The 18,382-nt window shown below is 38.8% G+C and overlaps 1 protein-coding gene across 1 annotated transcript in view; it reads right to left on the minus strand.

Annotated features, from left to right (window-relative positions):
- The window catches only part of LOC108054029 (protein couch potato), a gene marked incomplete at its 5' end in the record, with an annotated part of 52,122 nt that overhangs the window by 4,730 nt on the left and 29,010 nt on the right, over nt 1–18,382 (minus strand). The window contains 9 exon segments of the mRNA XM_044458839.1: nt 310–358; nt 689–1,275; nt 1,399–1,436; nt 1,775–2,121; nt 2,661–2,863; nt 3,802–3,946; nt 5,412–5,474; nt 5,729–5,782; nt 5,847–5,924. Coding sequence (XP_044314774.1) covers nt 310–358; nt 689–1,275; nt 1,399–1,436; nt 1,775–2,121; nt 2,661–2,863; nt 3,802–3,946; nt 5,412–5,474; nt 5,729–5,782; nt 5,847–5,924 — 1,564 coding nt within the window.

An 18,382-nucleotide genomic window follows, 5' to 3' on the forward strand; every position in this document is an offset into this window, starting at 1 on the left:
TGAGTCACAGCCCACACACGAGATAGAGATAGAGATATAGTGGTGCTTAAGTCAGTGGTTGGGGTGCAGTCTCCCAACGGAAGCGGGCATTTAGAAAGCGGATGTCTAGGAAGTTGCCCCACCACCTTTTTGCCTTTCTTCTCTCTGTGGGTTACAACTTGTTATGGCCACTGTTGTTGGCCTGCTAACTTTTTGTGTGCTATAATTTGTATTTAAATGCGGCTCCAATTGTTATGACTATGGGTGTGTGTGTGAGTGCTCCGGACCAAAACTCAAATGCTTTCGGCCATCCCTTAGGTAGGTTCTTACTTGTTGTTGCTGATTGCTGCTGGATTGTTGCTTGCTGCTGATGTTGCTGCTGTTGTTGTGGTGTTGGTGGTTGGTAGCATGCAAAGTAAACAGGCAAGCTTAACAATAACAATTTGCAAAATTTTATAAATACTTAATAGGGTTCGCTTTTATTTTTTGGGGTGGAGTAGGGCAGTTGGGTCTTTTTCGGGGTCATGCATATGAGGGATTTTCGGGCCTGGGCAAAACCTTTTTGCGGATTGAATGGCTTACTCTAATATTTATGGGCTAAAGGGTGTGCAGTTTAGTGGGGCAACTAATGATAATGGTGGGTTTGAGATTACTCTACACAGACTTAGAAGAAACTTGGTTCATTTGGTTCACCCAGGATAATACATACGTCTCTAAAGAGATGATTTTGGTGGTGCTGATTTGGATGATGAAGTTGGTGGTGCTGTAGTGAGTTAACAACAACGCTAGTGGTGGTGCTGTTGGTGGTGGTGCTTGCTGCGGTGCAGGGTGCTGCCACGGTCAGCTGAAGTTGCTGCTGCTGCTGTTGCTGCTGCTGCATTTGCTGATGCTGGTGGTGCTGCATTTGCAGTTGCTGTTGCAGTTGCTGCATCTGGAGTTGCTGTTGCTGTTGTGCCGACGGCGGTGGTGCAGTGACCAGCAAGTGCTCGACCCCACCGCCGCCGTTCAGGATGAACATGGGTGGTGGTGGTGCAGCAGGGGGTGGTGGTGGTGGCGGTGCCTTGGTGGTCATGATGGCCATCTCATTGATCATTTTGCTGCGCGCAAACTCGATGCGAATGGAACCGCGATCCGAGCTGAGCAGATATTTACCCTGCAGCTGCTGCATGGCCTGAGATGCGCTCGGTGGGTCCTTGAACTCGATGAATGCCACCGGATGTTGCTGCACCGCAGCGTTGTTGCTGCTGCCGCCGCCGTTACTGGTGGAGCAGCTTGAGCCAGTTGCTGCTGCCATGGCTGGTAGTGGGTCAAGAGCAGTCGCATATGTTGTTGTTGTGGAGTAGGAAGTTGAAGTTGGTTTTGTTGAGGTCAGAGTTGAAGACAAAGTCATAGGCATAGAAGTTGTGATTGGGTGCGTACCTTTTGTGTGCATTCGTAGGCGACAAAAGCCAGGCATACTGTGCATATTATATATCATAGTTGGGTATATATATAATTTTTTGTTAGATATATATGTCGGTTATCATGTATCATACAAGAAGAGTGATCGGGTGGGATGGTGGGCAACAAACGAACCAAGGAAGAGAACGCAAAAATTTTCGGTTAGTACTCGGTTAAGAAAGTTCACAAAGTGCCATCAAGAGTGGTGGTTGTTATGGTGGTAATGTGTGATTTGGGTGGTTTATACTGTGGTTTCCTGTGATCTCAGTGCGGTTTTCATTGTCTCAAAACAAAAAAAACTAAACAAAAACAACAAGGTTCTTGACAGAGCCAGAGTCAGTTGTGTGGAATTTACCTAGAGAACACCTCCTTCAGTTCGTGCTCGGATACAAACTGGCCCAGATTGGCCACGAACAGCGTGGAGCAGGGCGCATTGGCCGCGATCTGCGGGTTGGCCGGATGGCTGGCGTTGTTGGTGGATCCGGCGGGACTGGCCAGCGCCGGACTCGACAGATAGTGGTGGTGCGAAGCAGCAGCAGCTGCAGCGGCAGCGGCCGCAGCCACATTGTTGGCGGCCGTCGCAGCGGCACTTTGCGGAGCGGCAGCAGCGGTGGCCGCTCCCGCAGCCGCAGCCATGTGAGCCATCGCGGCTCCGGGATGAATAGCAGTTGTCTGATGATGTGGCGGCATGGTCATTTGAGTCTGAAAAGGGGGAGGAAAGATTTAGACACTTGTAATTAACTTTTAGAAAAACGATTGCCACTTTACTCGATAATCAAGACTTCCAGACTGAAATTTTAAATAGTAATTTTATAGCTCAACTTATTTTATTTGAAATATTTCATTTTATATATATTTGAACGTACAAATTGTTTAAATTGAACAAATATTGCTCATACGACCCATTAAACATTAACTTTAATGGAAAATTGGTTGTTTTAGATTTATGTTAGATTTTTACAATTTTTCTGTCGAAAATTTTACTATACACTGAAATAGATTTTAACTCTTTTGATTTATTAAGCTTAAGATTATATATGTCACCATAAATAGAAGTCATGAACTAATATTTATTTATTTTAACTTTGTACACTATTTCAGTAGCTAAGTGATGAATCTTGATTTTTAAAACCAAGTTTTTTAAATATCTTATTTAATTTGATTTAATGCTGATTTGTCAGTTAGTAAAATCTTTGGTACCTGGGCAAGACAAACGTTGTAGAAGATAATATCGCACTTACTTGATGCATAGGCTGCTCCATTACTTTGTCTGTATTTAGTCAGAGATAGGAGCGCACTGGCACCTGCGGATGCAGGGCCGGATGCACTAGTGTTGCATGCTGCAGGGCAGCTGCTCCGGGCAATTCAGCGGCGGCGGCTGCCGAGTAGGCTAGCGGATGATGCCATAGCTCCGGTCCGCCCGGAAAGAAGGGCCCACCCAGATCTGCGAGTCGAGAAGAATGATAGTGGAGTAAATCAGATGGCAGCTCACCTAAGTAACTATTATACACAGGTTTTAGTTGACAAAAATCTAAATGGTAAAAACAAGAACGGTTTCCCAAACGAAAAAAAAATATATTAAGAAATGATTTTTTTCATGTTTAAAGTTCGTTGTCTCAGTCTTTCGTTTTTTTTGAGGTAATATTTAAATTTAGTAAGTCCTTAAAATTTTACTGCATTTTATAGTTTAATTATTATAGAATGCAATATTAAATATAAAAAAGTTATCGCATTTTAATAAGATCTCTGAACTTTATTGGCACTTTAGTACTAACTTTTAGCTAATTGGCTTATTTTCTTCTGTTTTTTTAGGCGTGTATGGTCTTTGTGTTTCTGAGCGTGTGTGTGAGTTGCACAAAGTGTTACAAGTGATCAAAGTGCGGTACATTGTATATAGATGTTTTAGTTGTTGCTGTAACCTAGTTGGGAATATATATATATAACTCAATAGCGACTCGAAGTATGCAGAGATAACAATTCGATATGGTAGATATAGCATACAAAAGTATTTACGATATATATTTGCTGATATATATATGTATATATATATATAAAGTTGTGTGCACTTGAAGCAAGTTTTTTTTTTCAATTTAATATTAAACATTTTTAACTGCTTAATTGTTGGAAAGATCGGTGTAACAGTGTGTGAATGTGAGTGTTCGGTGTGTGTGTGTGTGTGTGGTATTGTCGATAGTAAGGAGGTGCTCGAGTACGCCTTCGGTTCGGATTTCTTGTACCCTTAAACATATTATTGGTTTTTCATAAAATATATTCTACATACACAAAAGGAAAACGAAACAAAATTAAAGAAATTAGCAGCTGCCGAGTTCTCATTTTTGTATTTTGTTTTTCTTTTGAATTTTTTTTTTATTTTTTACTTACGTCCAGTGAGTGGGTGCATCAATGCAGGATGTGAGGCTGTTGTCGCTGTATTGGGCTGTGGTTTGGGTTTGCTCACTTTCGTGTTACTCTTGGCGAATTCCAAGCGAATTGTTTGGGGCATATCGGGATCGAAGCGTACACCCTGCTGTAAATGATCAGATCAAAATACAGCGGTTTGTATTTTCTTTTTTTTCATGTAATTTATTCTTGCAGCAAAGTTCAAAAGTTTCGGGGGGAGATTTTTCAAGTATTTCTTTTGCAACAATTCGCCAAAAATAATTTTGAATGTCGCGTGAAAGTAACGTTTTAAAAAAAAGAAACTGGTGGTAAAAAATATGTTTTATATTTTTTTAAGAGAACTATTGCTTAAGGTTTGGGGGCGGGATACATTCAACGTAGAATTTTTATTGCACGGTGTCCGCTTTGCAATCTGAGTTTTTGGAAGGGGTCTTTGCAGCTGGGTTTGGCTATGAGTGTATTTTTTTTTTTGGGGTCTTAAGACAAAGAGCGCTTAGAATTTCAATGAAATTCACCATTAAAGGAAGTCCTGTTTTTAATCTTTTGAAATTTAATTTTTTTGTATTTTTTATATATGGAACCACAAAAACAAAATTTGTTCATTGAAAATATTGTGTTTAAAGATCGAATGGAATATTAAAAGTTCAAAGTAACATCTTTTGAATGAAGTCTTCCATGTCCTATGTCTATCAATAATCAGAAATGTTTTTTAAGCTTATAGGGTTCGTCAAAATCTCGGATGATCATAACTAGGCATTTCTAGAAATTGTATAGTGCTCTTCCCGGGGGCGTGGTGGCTTTTAGGGGGCGTGACAGGGGAAGGGGCATGCACCACAGGCTCGAGACGTTGCTTTCATTTGGTTTGCTGTTCTGGTTGTTGGTGCTTTTTGCTTTTGCCATTTTTGCAGATTTTCTTGCCAGAGATGAAGGTGTGTGTGTGTGGGTGTGATGAGTGTACCAGTTTACATGTGTATTTGGGTTCTCTGCGTGTCAACGTGTTTTGTAGAATGAGCAAATTAAAGGGGAGGGGGGATGCAAATACCAAAAACAATAAGACAACTCAAAAGAAAGTTAGAGAGAGATATATAGAATGATAGAGAGAGATAAGAGATATATAGAGAGAGAGAGAGAGAGAGCGGGACAGCGAAGGCTAGACAGAGAGGGAAACACTTAATGCGATTGGGTGAAATGTAAAAGTATCTTTTTTTCAAATGCAAGCACGTGTTCGTGTGGATTCTTGTTGTTGTTCGTTTTGTTTGCTATTGTTTTATTTTTTGTTGTGATTTTCGGGTGTTGCAAACTGAGCTTAGAGCTCGATTGTTGAGCAGCGGCGACGGGGGCCTAACGGTATTTAAGCCAGGCAATACGAGTATACAAGTATTTTGATAGTTGTTGTTTCAGTACTTTTTGTTTTTGGGTGCTTTACAATTTGTATGTTAAAAGTGTAAGATTCTTTTGCTGTAGCTGAGAATATCTTCTTCGCAATATATTTTATGTCGTATTGCTCAAAAAAATTGCTAAAACATGTTGGTGTTCCTTCGATTATACATGGTATACAATTAGATAGAGATAGATTTGGTGTTAATATTTACCTGCAGATCCTGTTTAGCTGCCTCTGCTCCAGCTCTTGTATGGAATGTCACAAAGCCAACGGGCTGTGGAAAATTAATAATTTATAAATGGTTAAACACATGTTTAAAGCATTTTAATTTTAAATTTAAAACTTAGTAAAGATTCCAAAATTAAAGTTGAATTTTATTTGCGAAAAAAAGTGAGACCCATACAAATTTATCTATTAACTAATTAATGTTTAATAAATTAAAATCAAAAAAAGAAAACAAAATTTTTACAAAGCTCAAAAACTTATATAAAAAACACAAGCTAAAAAATGTTTCAAAGATTTGCTTACCGATGCTGTTTTGCCATTTTTGCTAGTTACTTTCAAAAGAGATCCTTCATAGCCCTGTTTAAAATAAATTAATTAATATTGTGTCCATGCACTTGTGTTTTATTTGTGAAAAACATACCTCGTAGGCTCTGAATAACAAATAAAGCTCGCGCGGCTTGGCATCCATGGGCAAACCGCTGACAAAAAGTGTGCGAACCTGCAATGTTGGCAAGATAGATAGAGAATGGTTAGATGATTGCTAGTTCACAAAAACCAATTTCCTATGATTACGTAATTAAGTTGAAACTGTCACGTTGTCCCAGCAAAAACACAAATACAACCTTCAGCCTCAATTTTCAACTTCAAATGTTTGTAATGCGCTTTTATCCTAGCCATCCCTTCTCTCTCCCTTTCCTTGGCCAAAAAGTTCATGACACCACTCCCACACGCACATGACATTTCAGAGGGGGAGGTGGAAAATTGGGGGTGGTAAATGAAAGCAGTGGGGGGTGGGGTCACATGTACATGCTGATAATGAAACCAAATGGAATAAGCGCCATAAACGCTGAATTCATTATGACAACGCCACGAACGTGACTCTTGTTGGCAAGAAGGACATGGCAAATAAGGGGCGGAAAGGGGGCTGGCTTTTGGGGAATTGTACAGGTGAGTCAAGGAACCCCATCCCCTCCATCCCACATGTGTGCTGCAGGGACTAAATGAGTCCCCAGCACTGACAGCTTTTTATTTTTAACACCTAGGCGAAAATGTTTGAGTTGAGGTGGCAAGCGCTACCTTTGAGCGATGTGAATGTGTGGAACTGGGTTAGCGACCCACCTCCTCTGTTTATTTTCGCTCTTTTTCGGGTGTATATTTTGTGCTGAGCAGGTAAATTTACTTTGTTGCGGGTCCTTAAAGTTTTTGCATTATTAGCTTTAAGGGAAAAAGTACAAGCAAAGTCTGTAAAGGAGAAGCCCATCATTGCAGTGCAGTAAAATATAATAATTTCTATCATTCCCTGCTATTTACCTAAATATTTTCCGATTCTACTAACCATGACTAACTAATTTGATAATTTAATTTTCATTTCAATCACTCCTGGCTAAATAAAGAACTTTTAACTGAAAATTAATTTTGTTTTTAAATAATCTTTATCTTCTTTTAAGCACTGTTAATCATTGAAAATAAACAAATATTTATATCCTGTCCATGTTTACTAATATCAATACAATTTTTACGTCTTTCACGACTTTAAAATTTATATTTTGCTGGGCATCTGATTTTTCAGACAGTTTTTTCCCCTTGCGGCTGGTGTGTTGAGTTCAAAATTAAAACGTGTTCTATCATTGCCATCTACCTTCTTTTTTGCCGTTGCTGCTGTAATCTACCCAAACTCTGTCCTTGTGAATTTTGAATTTGTTTGTATAAAAATAGCGATACAAGCTTGCAACATGTCACGCATATTGACTAGGAGGGATGTCATGGTTGCAGGGAAAACTCGTATATCCCTTGGGAAAATTCAAGTGCAGCTGGAAAAGGATAAGAAACGCCGACAAGAGTGGCTTGTATTTTACGGTTTTATCCACCGCAGACATTTTTACAAATTAATTAGCAAAAGTTCTGCAGCCTCGCAAATTCTCAAACTCCACCGAAAAAAACAACAAATAATGGTGGGAAAATGTTCTGTTGGGAAATGGAAGAAAAGCCAAGGTGGTTGGCTGAGGAAAAGCCTTAGCATGGTCAGTTAAATACCAATTTAAATTAATTTTTATGCAGTAAGCGGTTTCTGCCACACGGACTTTGCTAATTGAAGGCAATAATGAGTCTGCGGGTGGAAAAGGGCAACCAGCCAAGCAGCCTAATTAGGAGAAGGCTGGTGTCGGGCTTAAACGGCTTTCCAGCTAATGGCAATTGAAATGCCATTATTAAATGCCCCGAAAAGTGTAAATTAACCAAAAGCAAGTGGCGAAAAGATGTTGAAGTTCTTGTTCATTTTTATTTGAGTATATTCTCTAAAGTTCCAGTGCTCTGCATTTCTATCTATATAGCTTTATCTCTGTCTCCGTCTGGGAACGAGGATTTGGCTTGTGTGCGCTTGTGGGCATTGCGGATAGACATTTAGTATTTTGGCAACTTCAACTGCAATTGCAACTCCAACTCCGGCGGCCAACTCTTAACTTCAAATACAAACTGTGGCTTACACATGCAAGCGATATTATATCGTGGCACTGGGAAAAATGCAAGCTAACATTTCTGGAAAATATTTTTAAAAGAGATTGCAATTACTTATATAAAATATCATCAAACTGATTATATGTTAATGCCTCGCTGTTTTCTGTGTTAAAAATAATAAGTGTAAAGATCATTACAAATCAATAGTTATCAAATTATGTAATAAAAGAATACATGTGTTTGAATAACTTCACTTATTATTTCACAGTAATACTTTTTCGTATTCCCATATTTTAAATAGTTGATTTTAAATCTTTTTCAACGTTGTTCTTTTAATTACATTTCTCAGTGCTAGTCTGTTTCAAAGTTTGTCTCTGATACTGATTTCAATGCTGTGGGTGTTCTGTTTTTGTATCCGTATCTGTGTTTGTATCTGCATCTGTTGTTGTTGCACTTTGCGGGTTTGTCTAACTCTCGTTGCCAAAATCCATTTAAATACAGCAAAACCGTTGTTGCTGCTGTTGTCTTTTGGTCAACCTTTGCAACTTGGCTCTGATTTTGGCTTGCTAAACATGCACTCCCCCCTTTGTCTGATTTTCTTTGTGTGTGTTTCTCTTTGCTATTTGCGGTTTGCTGTTTGTTGCCAAGAAGTTAAAGTCCACCTAACGACCCCCTCCCTCCCCCTTTATATCCCATTTGCCGCAATGCCCCCCACTTTCCGACAGTCTATATTCCTTAGCCAAACTTTGTTTATAATTATGCTCGATTCCATTTGATGTTCTCCCCGCAAATAAATGTTCTAACTTCGGTGATTTAGCTACATTCTCCATGCATTGCGTATACGCTGCGTTGCCCACCGGGATATTGTGGTCGATGAAGTGTCGGGGGTTTGCGAACAAGTCGACCTTGTCTTTTAACATTGTTGGGCCAGCATAAACAGTGAAAATAACAACGTTTATAAATCACTCGGTAGTCAAGTGTTGACTTACAATAATTAAGCATGACAGAGGCACAACACACATGCATATAACCAACAGCAATGCAACCAGTCACAATCGCCCATTCACCGCTGACGTGGGCGTGGCAATGGCATATAAAAGCAAACAATTTGCTGGCAAAAGTAGCCTCCAAATCACTTAAACGTGTTGCCGTCGACGCTAAAACTATTTAGCCTCAACAAATTAACATATTTCCATGTTGCGCGCTAATAAATGAGAGGAGTTTTTGAGCCACTTTTAAGCTGATTTGTGTCTGGTTTTTATCGTTTGGCGGCATTTTCACAAAGCAAACAACACCGCTTCAATCGCTTTTATTTTCTATAAATAGTTGGCAATTAAATTGCAATTGATGTATGCAAAAACGATAAACTAGCTGATGGCGATGTCCAATGGAGAAAAATGTGCGAGTGAATGAGAGAATTTGATTGATGTTGATTTATTTTAGTAGTCAGCTTTAATTATTTAGCCAATATAATCAAAAAATAAATACATTTTCAGAAATATGTTTTATTTATTTGATTTTTATTTATTTTAGTTTGATTATTGTTTATATGTCGTTATATTTGCATTGTTAATTTTTAATTATTTTAATTGAATAACAATTTGACTTGTATCCTTACTTCGTTAGTTGAACTTTTATAGTCTTTGTGTTATTTAATTTAAATAAAACATTTTGTTTGTTTAAGATAATGTAACATAAATTAAATCGCTTAAATGTTTTTGGTAAATGCCAACCGCAATTTAAACGAGTTTTCTGTTTGGCCCGTGTGGGATTTTTGTTTACAAGATTTTTCTTATTTTCTTGTCAAATCGGGTCAGGCCAAAGTCTTTTCAATAGTCTGCTGTATAGTTTTCAATGCCTCAGATTTTTCTTTATTCTGTTCTACCCTCGACTGTTAGCCAATTAAGTCGAGCATTTAGTCAACTAAAATGCCGGCAGCTAAAAGTTTATGTTACAATTTGTTATTGTTGTGTTGTTGGTGCTGCTCTTGTTATTGTTGCCAGCTACTTGTGTTTGCTTAGCTTTTCTTTGCTTTCTTTGCTTTCTCTGCTCCTTTCTTCGCTCTCGGCAGTGGAACAACAACAATAACAATAATAGTGGCGGCAACACAAGCATCCGAGGAAAATCTTGAAGTGTGCCGCAACAGCGATTGTTGACTGAAAACCGAAAAAAATCGCTCATTGAATATAAATTAGCTGCCTTTAATTTTTTAATAAATGCTATTTAAATTTAGGCACTTGATTTATTTATCAGTTTTATTATAAAATCAAACTTTCGAATTGATTTTCAATAATATTTAGTATCAGATAATACAGGATGATTTTTCAATTTTCTCTGTGTGTTAAATAAAATTAAAAAACTTCGATTTCCCCAAATCTCTGTTATATTATTTAAAATATTTTTCTTGGTGTATTTTTCAATTGTCGTTACTGAGCAGAATGCAGCAATGAGAGAATAGAACTGTAACTAAATGAGTAAGCCAAATGAATGAATGCATGTGGCTTGACTTTCGTTGTCCGCATTGTTGTTGCCTTCATTGTAGTTTTTCTTTTCTTCGCCATTGATGTTGTTGTAGTTGCCATGGCGCATTTTGCATACAAAATGTGAACTGAAGTCGGTGAAAGGATAAATAAGAATTCCAAATGGTTGAGCTTCCCTGCCTCTTTCTGTCAATGCTGCATTTCTTTTCGTTGGCACTGCATCACAATGTTGGAAACGTTTAGTTTTTTCCTGAATTTTTTCCCCCTAGCCTTTCTGGCAAACATCGCGTATACGCGATGTGGATTGCTACCCCTCCTTGCTCCGCTCAATTAAGACTGGTCGAGGTTTTAATCTCTTCACAATCTTGGTGCTCTTATTGTTGCTTTAGCCTTGGTTTGTTTTTGCTTTTGTTTTGCCTTTGGCTTTAGCTTTGGCTTAGCTTCCAGCCATTGTTTAAGCTTGTTTCTTTGCCTCCTCTCCTTCAGTTTTTCTCTTTCCCAACGTCTCCCAGTCCTGGCTTATTTATTTTCTTCCAGCGAATTTCTTTTCTTTAATAAGACTATCGCGGGGAGGTGGCGGGTAATTAGCGCCTGTCGCTATTTTGCATTTAATTAAAGTTTATTTGGGCTTGCCAAATCTTTGCATAAGTCGTGCTCAAAACTAATATTTTAATTGTGATCCACAAAGAGTCCACAAAGTTAATGCTTTCCCCGCCTTTCCAGCTTATTTTATAAATTAGCCCGAAATCAGAATGAAATAGCGTAGAGACAGTGAGTGAGATAAATAGTTAAAGGCTTAAGCCACGCCCACCCCCCTTACACACACACACACACACACATAACTGGAAATTTCTGTAGCCGGCAACTTTTGATTGCAAATTATTTGCAACACATACACACAGACACCGAATTTCATACACTGGCTGACAAAAGTTTGTTGCCAGCAGCAAAATTTACTTGTTGTTATTATCGTTGTTGTTGTTTCCGTTGCTTGGCAGTTTGAAAACAACAAAAATTTATAACAAGATAAACCCAGGAAAACCATTTTGCGACTGGGAATTGCTGCAGTTAAGGAAAGTCGCAAAGTTGGGGTTGTGTGTATTTCCCATGAAATATATAATATCTAAAAATAAAACCCGCCCGCCCTTAAAAAATGCAGCAGGAGCAGGAGCAGCAACTTCAGAATTTTAATAATTAAATCTCATTAACACTTTCGCTTGCCAACGGACGGTGTGTATAGGGTTAAGCAGGACAGCAGCCCCTTGGCCGAACAAAGATTAAATAACAAATGAGCGATGACTTTTCCTGGGCGTAACGGTTGCATACTTTTTGGGGAAAAGCGGGGGCAAAACTTAAGTGTAGTGTCAGTTACGATGGCTTATTAATAATGAACCGAGCCGGAGAGAAATCCTTTCTAGCAACAGCAGCTGCTTCTAATTTATGAGATTTTCTGTAATTGCAATGAATAAACTACAAAATTTAGCAGGCAATCGCTAGGTGAATAATGTCCTCACCCAAAAACAGGACAAGGCCTCTGGCTCAGAGGCTTTAGCAAACAATTCAACGTTTAGGCCAAGGTAACCAAACAAAACGAATTGTTTCCGCTAGCGAAGCAGAAAGAAATGAAACCAAAAGAAAAACACAAACAAAAAATGAAAACCAACAGCGACAAATGACAAAACAATAGAGGATTCCTATGCAAAGAAAAGGATTTATATACAACAAATAAATTGCCAGACAATTTGACAAGAAACATTATTCAAAGAAAAATATTTTAAAAGTGAAAGAGGGACAGGACTAAGATAAATGACCAACTGAAGCAAAAGTTTCTACAGAGTTTATCATTAAGACAGTAATTAACTAGCCGGGCCGTATTAAATTGATATTAATATTTGAATCTCTTTATACATCTCAAAAGTTTTCCCTATTCAAACAATATCAAGTTAAGTAATTAATTACTCATACAGCAAGTACTTGTTGGTTTGATAACGTTTAAGATAAATGTAGGTTCATTAGGAGGATTTACGTCTTACTCTGTCAGCGAGCAATTGCAACTTTAGTGTCATCTAATAAAATGCATATGCGGCGTATACGTGATATGTGGCCACATCCACAGGAACATTAGCCATAGCAGTAACGCTGGATAACTGTAAACTGCGTCGACATCAGTTAATTAAGATTGAAGTTGCCGCAGTGCCAAAAGGAAGGGCGGAGCTCTGGCTGCCGTAGAAGCTAATTTATTATGCCAAAAGTATGTTGTGGCAGGCCACAGGGGTAAAAGGGAGACAGAGAATGTGTTGCAGAGAGAGAAAGAGATAGCGTAAGGGAAATGGGATAACTGTGCTAAGCTGGTTGTAGTGTGTGTGTGTGTGTGTGTGTGTGTGTGTGTGTAGGTGTTGAAGTGCAGGTGTTAACTAGCAGGTTTGGGGCTAAATCCAGCCACCGTTGGACTTCTGCAGCTAATTATGGCCAAACTTTTTCAGTAAGTCAATTCAAAGTAATCAAATCAAAAACCATAATTGAAACCTTGTGAACTGAGCAAACTAATGTGTTTCGACGAACAATTTTCCCATCCTTTGTCCGTCCAGCAAATTCCCTCATTGAATTCCGGGGCCAATTGGAAAGTTTGCCCTGGGCCATATTTTTGTTTTCAATTTGCTGGCAAGCAGGACGGAAAAGAGATGGTTTAAGCAGGAGCGGGGATGCGAAAAACAGAGTGAAAAATCAAAACGAATCATCGCATTTTTGGGTCAATCACGGAGACAGCAAAGTGAAGAGAGATAGAGCCCAAGGAGGACATGGATTACGTGCCTAGGATATGCCCGATGTCTGCCCGTCTCTTGTGCCAGATTTGAGCCATCTTTTTGGTTATCCTCGGGCTAACGAGCGCCCATCCTGCACTACTTTCGTTACTTTTCCGGCATGTCCTGTTCTGCTCCGATTGACCAAACAACAGGGCACGCATATTAAGCACGCCCCGCTCTCCTCTTTGATCCCCCGGTCTAAATAAATAATGTTGACCTAAGCAGCGATGCGGCTTTTCAATCAAAGCCAGTTGAAAAGCCCTGCTTCAAGTGCTGCAAAGAAAAAGAATCATTAGAGAACTTGGCCATCCGCTTTTCAGAGTTTTCCTCAATGCGGCAGTTTAATGATTCGTTCCAATTCTTTTCGTTGCGCCGAATAACATTTGCATTCCCTTTGCAAATTGATTTGTTGTTGTGTGGCTGATTGTTTTTGATAATTAGTTTTTGTCGCTGGAAAATAACATTTTTATGGCACAAACAATTTTGATAATATCAATTTTTAAGCAAGTCACCGAGGACCCGAAACAATAAAAACATTTTGCATCCTTGCAGAAGTTCATTTGGCAATTACCGCAAAACAACAATGAAATACCAACTGAATTATTAAAAACCTGACAATTATCCAGAGTCTGGTTGAGTGTGTGTCAGTATGACAATTAAACATTGGCCATGTGAATTGTTGTCAAGTTGTTTGGCAAAATGTTGCTCCACAAATATGTAATTAAATATTTATAAATGTTATTTACACATTCGGCCAGGTTAAGTGCACTGGGTACCGAAGAGGAATTAATGTGGCAATGGCTTGGGGCTCTTTGTGGTCTGATCTGTCCGTAACTATTTGAATTGCTGATTTGCCATTACTCAATATAAATATCTAAAACAAACACAATTTTGTTGTATAAACAACGGAAGGAAATTTTAAATTTCCCAAGACAATGAGATGCGAAGTTATCTATATTTGCATTATACAGTTGCTATGGTAAAAGAAAATAGAATATTACAAAGTTATTTTGTTATTTTTGATTTGTTCAAAAGTGCTTTTGTTATTAAAGACAGCTTCTCCGAAGTAGAATATATGCTGTTATTAATTTTAAGATAATGTATTTTATCCTTATTAATTTATTAGTGTTTTTACCCTATGATGTCTCATTTTACGCATTCACCTCATTGTTCATACTACTACTTAATTAATTTCCATTGAGTAAAAATATAAGCTCTGCAGAACATTTATTTTTAATTTTCAGTTTTTACTGTCCAGCTTAGTTTTCCTTTTTTTTTGGCACACATTTTTAACTGCTTTTTGGTGGCTGTTGCTTTTATTGCCGCAAATTAGGCAAAACTTTTCTTCCTCCTTGGGTTCTGAATTTCCGTCCTTCTTTTTTGGTTTTTTTTTACCATTGTTGAGGAAGTTTATTAGCTGCTTGGCAGGTGGCCAAGCGGAAACTGAAGGAATCGGGAATGGTTGCAGCCTGGTTTTTGTGTGGCTTAAATGTCTGTGTTTCAAGGTCTCTTCTGTTCTGGTGGTTGGGGCTCTCAGGCGACTATTTATAGTGACAAATGTGAGAGTCCCCTCGAAATGCGGAGGGAATGGCAATTTTCACACTCACTTGAGCTGCCATCGATGTGCACACGCATCTGATACTCTGTCTCTGGCCCGCTTGTCAGTCACAATTAGCCGCTTGGCTAAAAATAAGGATGCAAGGATGTGCGATATGCCATGTGAGATGTTGGATGTTGGATGTGAGATGGGGACAGGGACAGTGCTTCAAACTGACTTGGGGCTAAAACGGGTTTGACAGCGTGTGACAATACAGGGAAACAAACACAGCAACACACACACTGGCAAACACTTTGGCTGGCACTTGTCGGAAAGGGACGGCGTTAGCCAGCGCTTAGCATATTTTTCCGAAGCTGCAGAGAAGGACAGACACACTTGGACACAAGGATTCAAGTGTCCTTCAGTCTATTTGGATACTTTGCATTTTCTACCGTTTTTTTTTCCTTTTTTTCCGCTGCTGTTGTTTGCTAAATGTGCTCTATTTTTGAGCCAAAGAGTGGGCGAGGGATGGTGAGGGTAGCACACACAAACACAAACACACAGACAATGCCACTTTGGCTAATGAAATGCAAACGCCAAAGGCAAATCCTTGTATCTGTATGTCTGTGTGTGTGCGGGAGTATGAATATTTATATGGACAAGAGTGTGCGAGTGTAGGTTGAAAATAGCTGGAAAAACACGGCTAACACTAACAAGAGAATCTTCAGCTGCCACATTAATATTTATGCTCGGTAGCATTTTTTGAAGCTGAAACGCATACCCGATTCATAACCAGTTACAAAGCGTTGCCGTCTTAAGGATTATTAAATAAGTAAAAAGATTACTTTTTCAATGATAAACTAAATAAGTTCGTATTTTTGGATACATTTTAAGGTAGTGGCAAAAAATTAAGTTGTTTTTGTTAACATTTTCCCTTTTAAAGCGCCTTTTAAAGAATTTTTCCGTAATTGGATTGAATTTTTATCCGATTCGAAGGATTAAAAGCGTAATCAAACGCCGGCTACCGAATATAGAACAGATTTCGATGAAATAAAATAGCTGCTTAAAACTTTTTACAAAAATCACAAATAATATTTTTTTACTATACATTTAACGATTTATTTTTTATGAAGTATAAATTTAATTTAAAGTAACAAACTCTTTAATTGGACAAGCCCCTGAAATCAATATGATGACGGGCACAGAACTTCAATTTCTGAGAAAAAAGGGGTGTTCGGAAAACTTGTTGTCAAGAGTCGAAAGGTGAAATTTACCGCCCCTTGGCTAGCTTGCAATTTGATTTGCAAATTGAAACGGAAATCTGGATTCCAAATTAGTTGGGGGAGAGGTCAGGACCCCAACGCTCTGCAAGTCAGTTCGGGGTTATGGAGTCGATGATTTTAATTAGCGATTTGTTTGGGGAGCGAGCAAGTCGACAAGTGATTTATACGCTGATTTATTCATAAACTGCAACTTGAAGCAAATGTTTGCAGAGTACGGGGAATACCTGATTGAGAACTAATAAAAATGTTGCAAATGCGTTTGAAATGCTGTGCACATTTATTTATTTATTTTGCTTTTTCTGCTTGGCCATGCAAATTAATTGAAACCAGCAGCAGTTGAAATGTATTTTTATGGAATTTTTTATTTCCCTCCTTGCTGACTTGCAATTGAATTAAATTAAAATCTTCACGTACAAACATTTCGCTTTAATTTTCGCACAATTTAATTCACATTATTTCGGTTATTTGTTGTAATTAACAAATGTGGTCAACCATGAAAGTGAAAACTGTCGGCACCAGAGTTTGTAAAGATAACTTCAACTTTTGTTAAAAATTCCATGTGCTTGAATCGAAACGAATTCAATGCCAAACGGTCATCCAATTGAGTTTTTATTGCACAAATATCGACACCAACAAGCACGTAATTGAGTCTGCACTGCAGTCCCTCCGCATTTCCCAGCTTTTTGGCCAGTTAAAATAGCATGAAAATGCAGCAGGATAAACAAGAATTTAGCGTCCGCCAAAAAAAATGGAAAAGGTGTTGTTTGGTTTGCGATAACAACTAAAAACTTGCCAAAATGTTAGGGCAATAATATATTTTGATTGGCTTTCAGGTATATTTTTGCAACCCAAGCCATTTCTGCACTACATTAAATTTACATTGATTTTAAAGTTTATATTCTTCCAAAATAGGTCAATAAAAAAAACTTAACATTTTTGAATTGTATATTAAATGTTAGTATAATGTTAATTTGATCAATTAATCTATTTAAACAAGAAAAGTTTTAAAACTTTAAAAATATGTTTGCTTTTAGTGTAAATGTTGCTATCTGTGTTTCATGAATTTGTCATCGAATGCCGCTTATGAAGTTAAGCTTCCCTCTTCATTTGGTGAGCGTATAAAATAACATTTTTTACTGGCTGGCCCCGGCAATCGCGATGACAGCTAGTGTCCTCGGTGCATCCTGTCCCCTTTGGCCCCCGCCCTTCATATCGTTCTGTCAATAGACATCAAAAATGAAAATTGTAATGCGAACATTTCGGCAAACGCAACCCGGACTTGTTCCCGGAATTTGTCCGGTTCGTCAGGCAGTGTGGATATAACAAGGGGATGTATATCCTGCCGGAGGAAGCTCTGTCCCGCCCGTTTGTTGTTTTTATGCAGGTGGCCCTTTGCTACTCCTCCTGCTGCAACTGCTGCTCCTGTCGCTCCTGCGTCCTTTTCCATTTCTCTCCTCTGGTAGTTGGCCATATTGACAGCGGCAAATTCATTAATGTCAGAGGCAAGTGGCAAGTGGAAGGGGGAGAATGCCAAGCAGGTATGGCCGCAGTTTCGATGAAACTGCCAGCAACTCCCACACTCATCCACCGCCGCCTTCGGTAATCCAAGTTTATACTTCTGGACGCCATTGTTAAATGGTTTGCATGCACAGCAGCCAAAGGGAGGAGCACTCGAAAAACGGGTGAGTTATTGTAGAACCAGCACGCAGGACACAGGACGCAGGACAATGCGCGTAATGAAGTGACAGCTTTATTGACAAATAAATTCTGTTTGACAACACTCAACGTGGCCGAAGCGCTAAAAAGAAAATGCCGAAAAAACTATGGAAAACACTAGACTATATACTCCAACCAACGGCTGGTGGTGGCCAATTGTGCAATTTGCTTTGATCTTTGGCTGTAAAATAAATTGCGTAAATATAACAAATGGCCAAAGGGAATCCAGTGCGAGGCGAGGAAAGTTTCATTTAAAATTCAAATCATCAGAGAGATGATGGGGCCATAGAGTTGCGGAGTTGAATGAGCATGGGTATGGTGCCACAAACATTGCATCACTCAGCGGGAAATGCACACAAAAACAAACTACAATTGCTGTGGCGATGCTGGTAGTGGTACTGGTACTGGTACTGCAGTTGCAGTTGCAATTTCAGTTTCAGTTTGCGACGTGGCGCCATGAATTATGCAACAAATGTGCAGATTAAACACAAAATGCCAGAGCACTTAAAATGCCCCGAATAACTAATGCAACCAGGGTTAGAGAGATTTCAAGGGGAAAACGAGTGCTAGATTGGCATTCGACTCAATGACAATGCCAGCAGGGATATATAAACCCATCCCACAGTTTCCATCTGTCTGTTGTCATTAGCTGGCTGTTGCGTCGAAAGCCGACGCATCGACAC

This window comes from Drosophila rhopaloa, unplaced genomic scaffold (genome assembly GCF_018152115.1).
Source record: "Drosophila rhopaloa isolate 14029-0021.01 unplaced genomic scaffold, ASM1815211v1 contig_178, whole genome shotgun sequence".
NCBI classification, from domain to species: domain Eukaryota; kingdom Metazoa; phylum Arthropoda; class Insecta; order Diptera; family Drosophilidae; genus Drosophila; species Drosophila rhopaloa.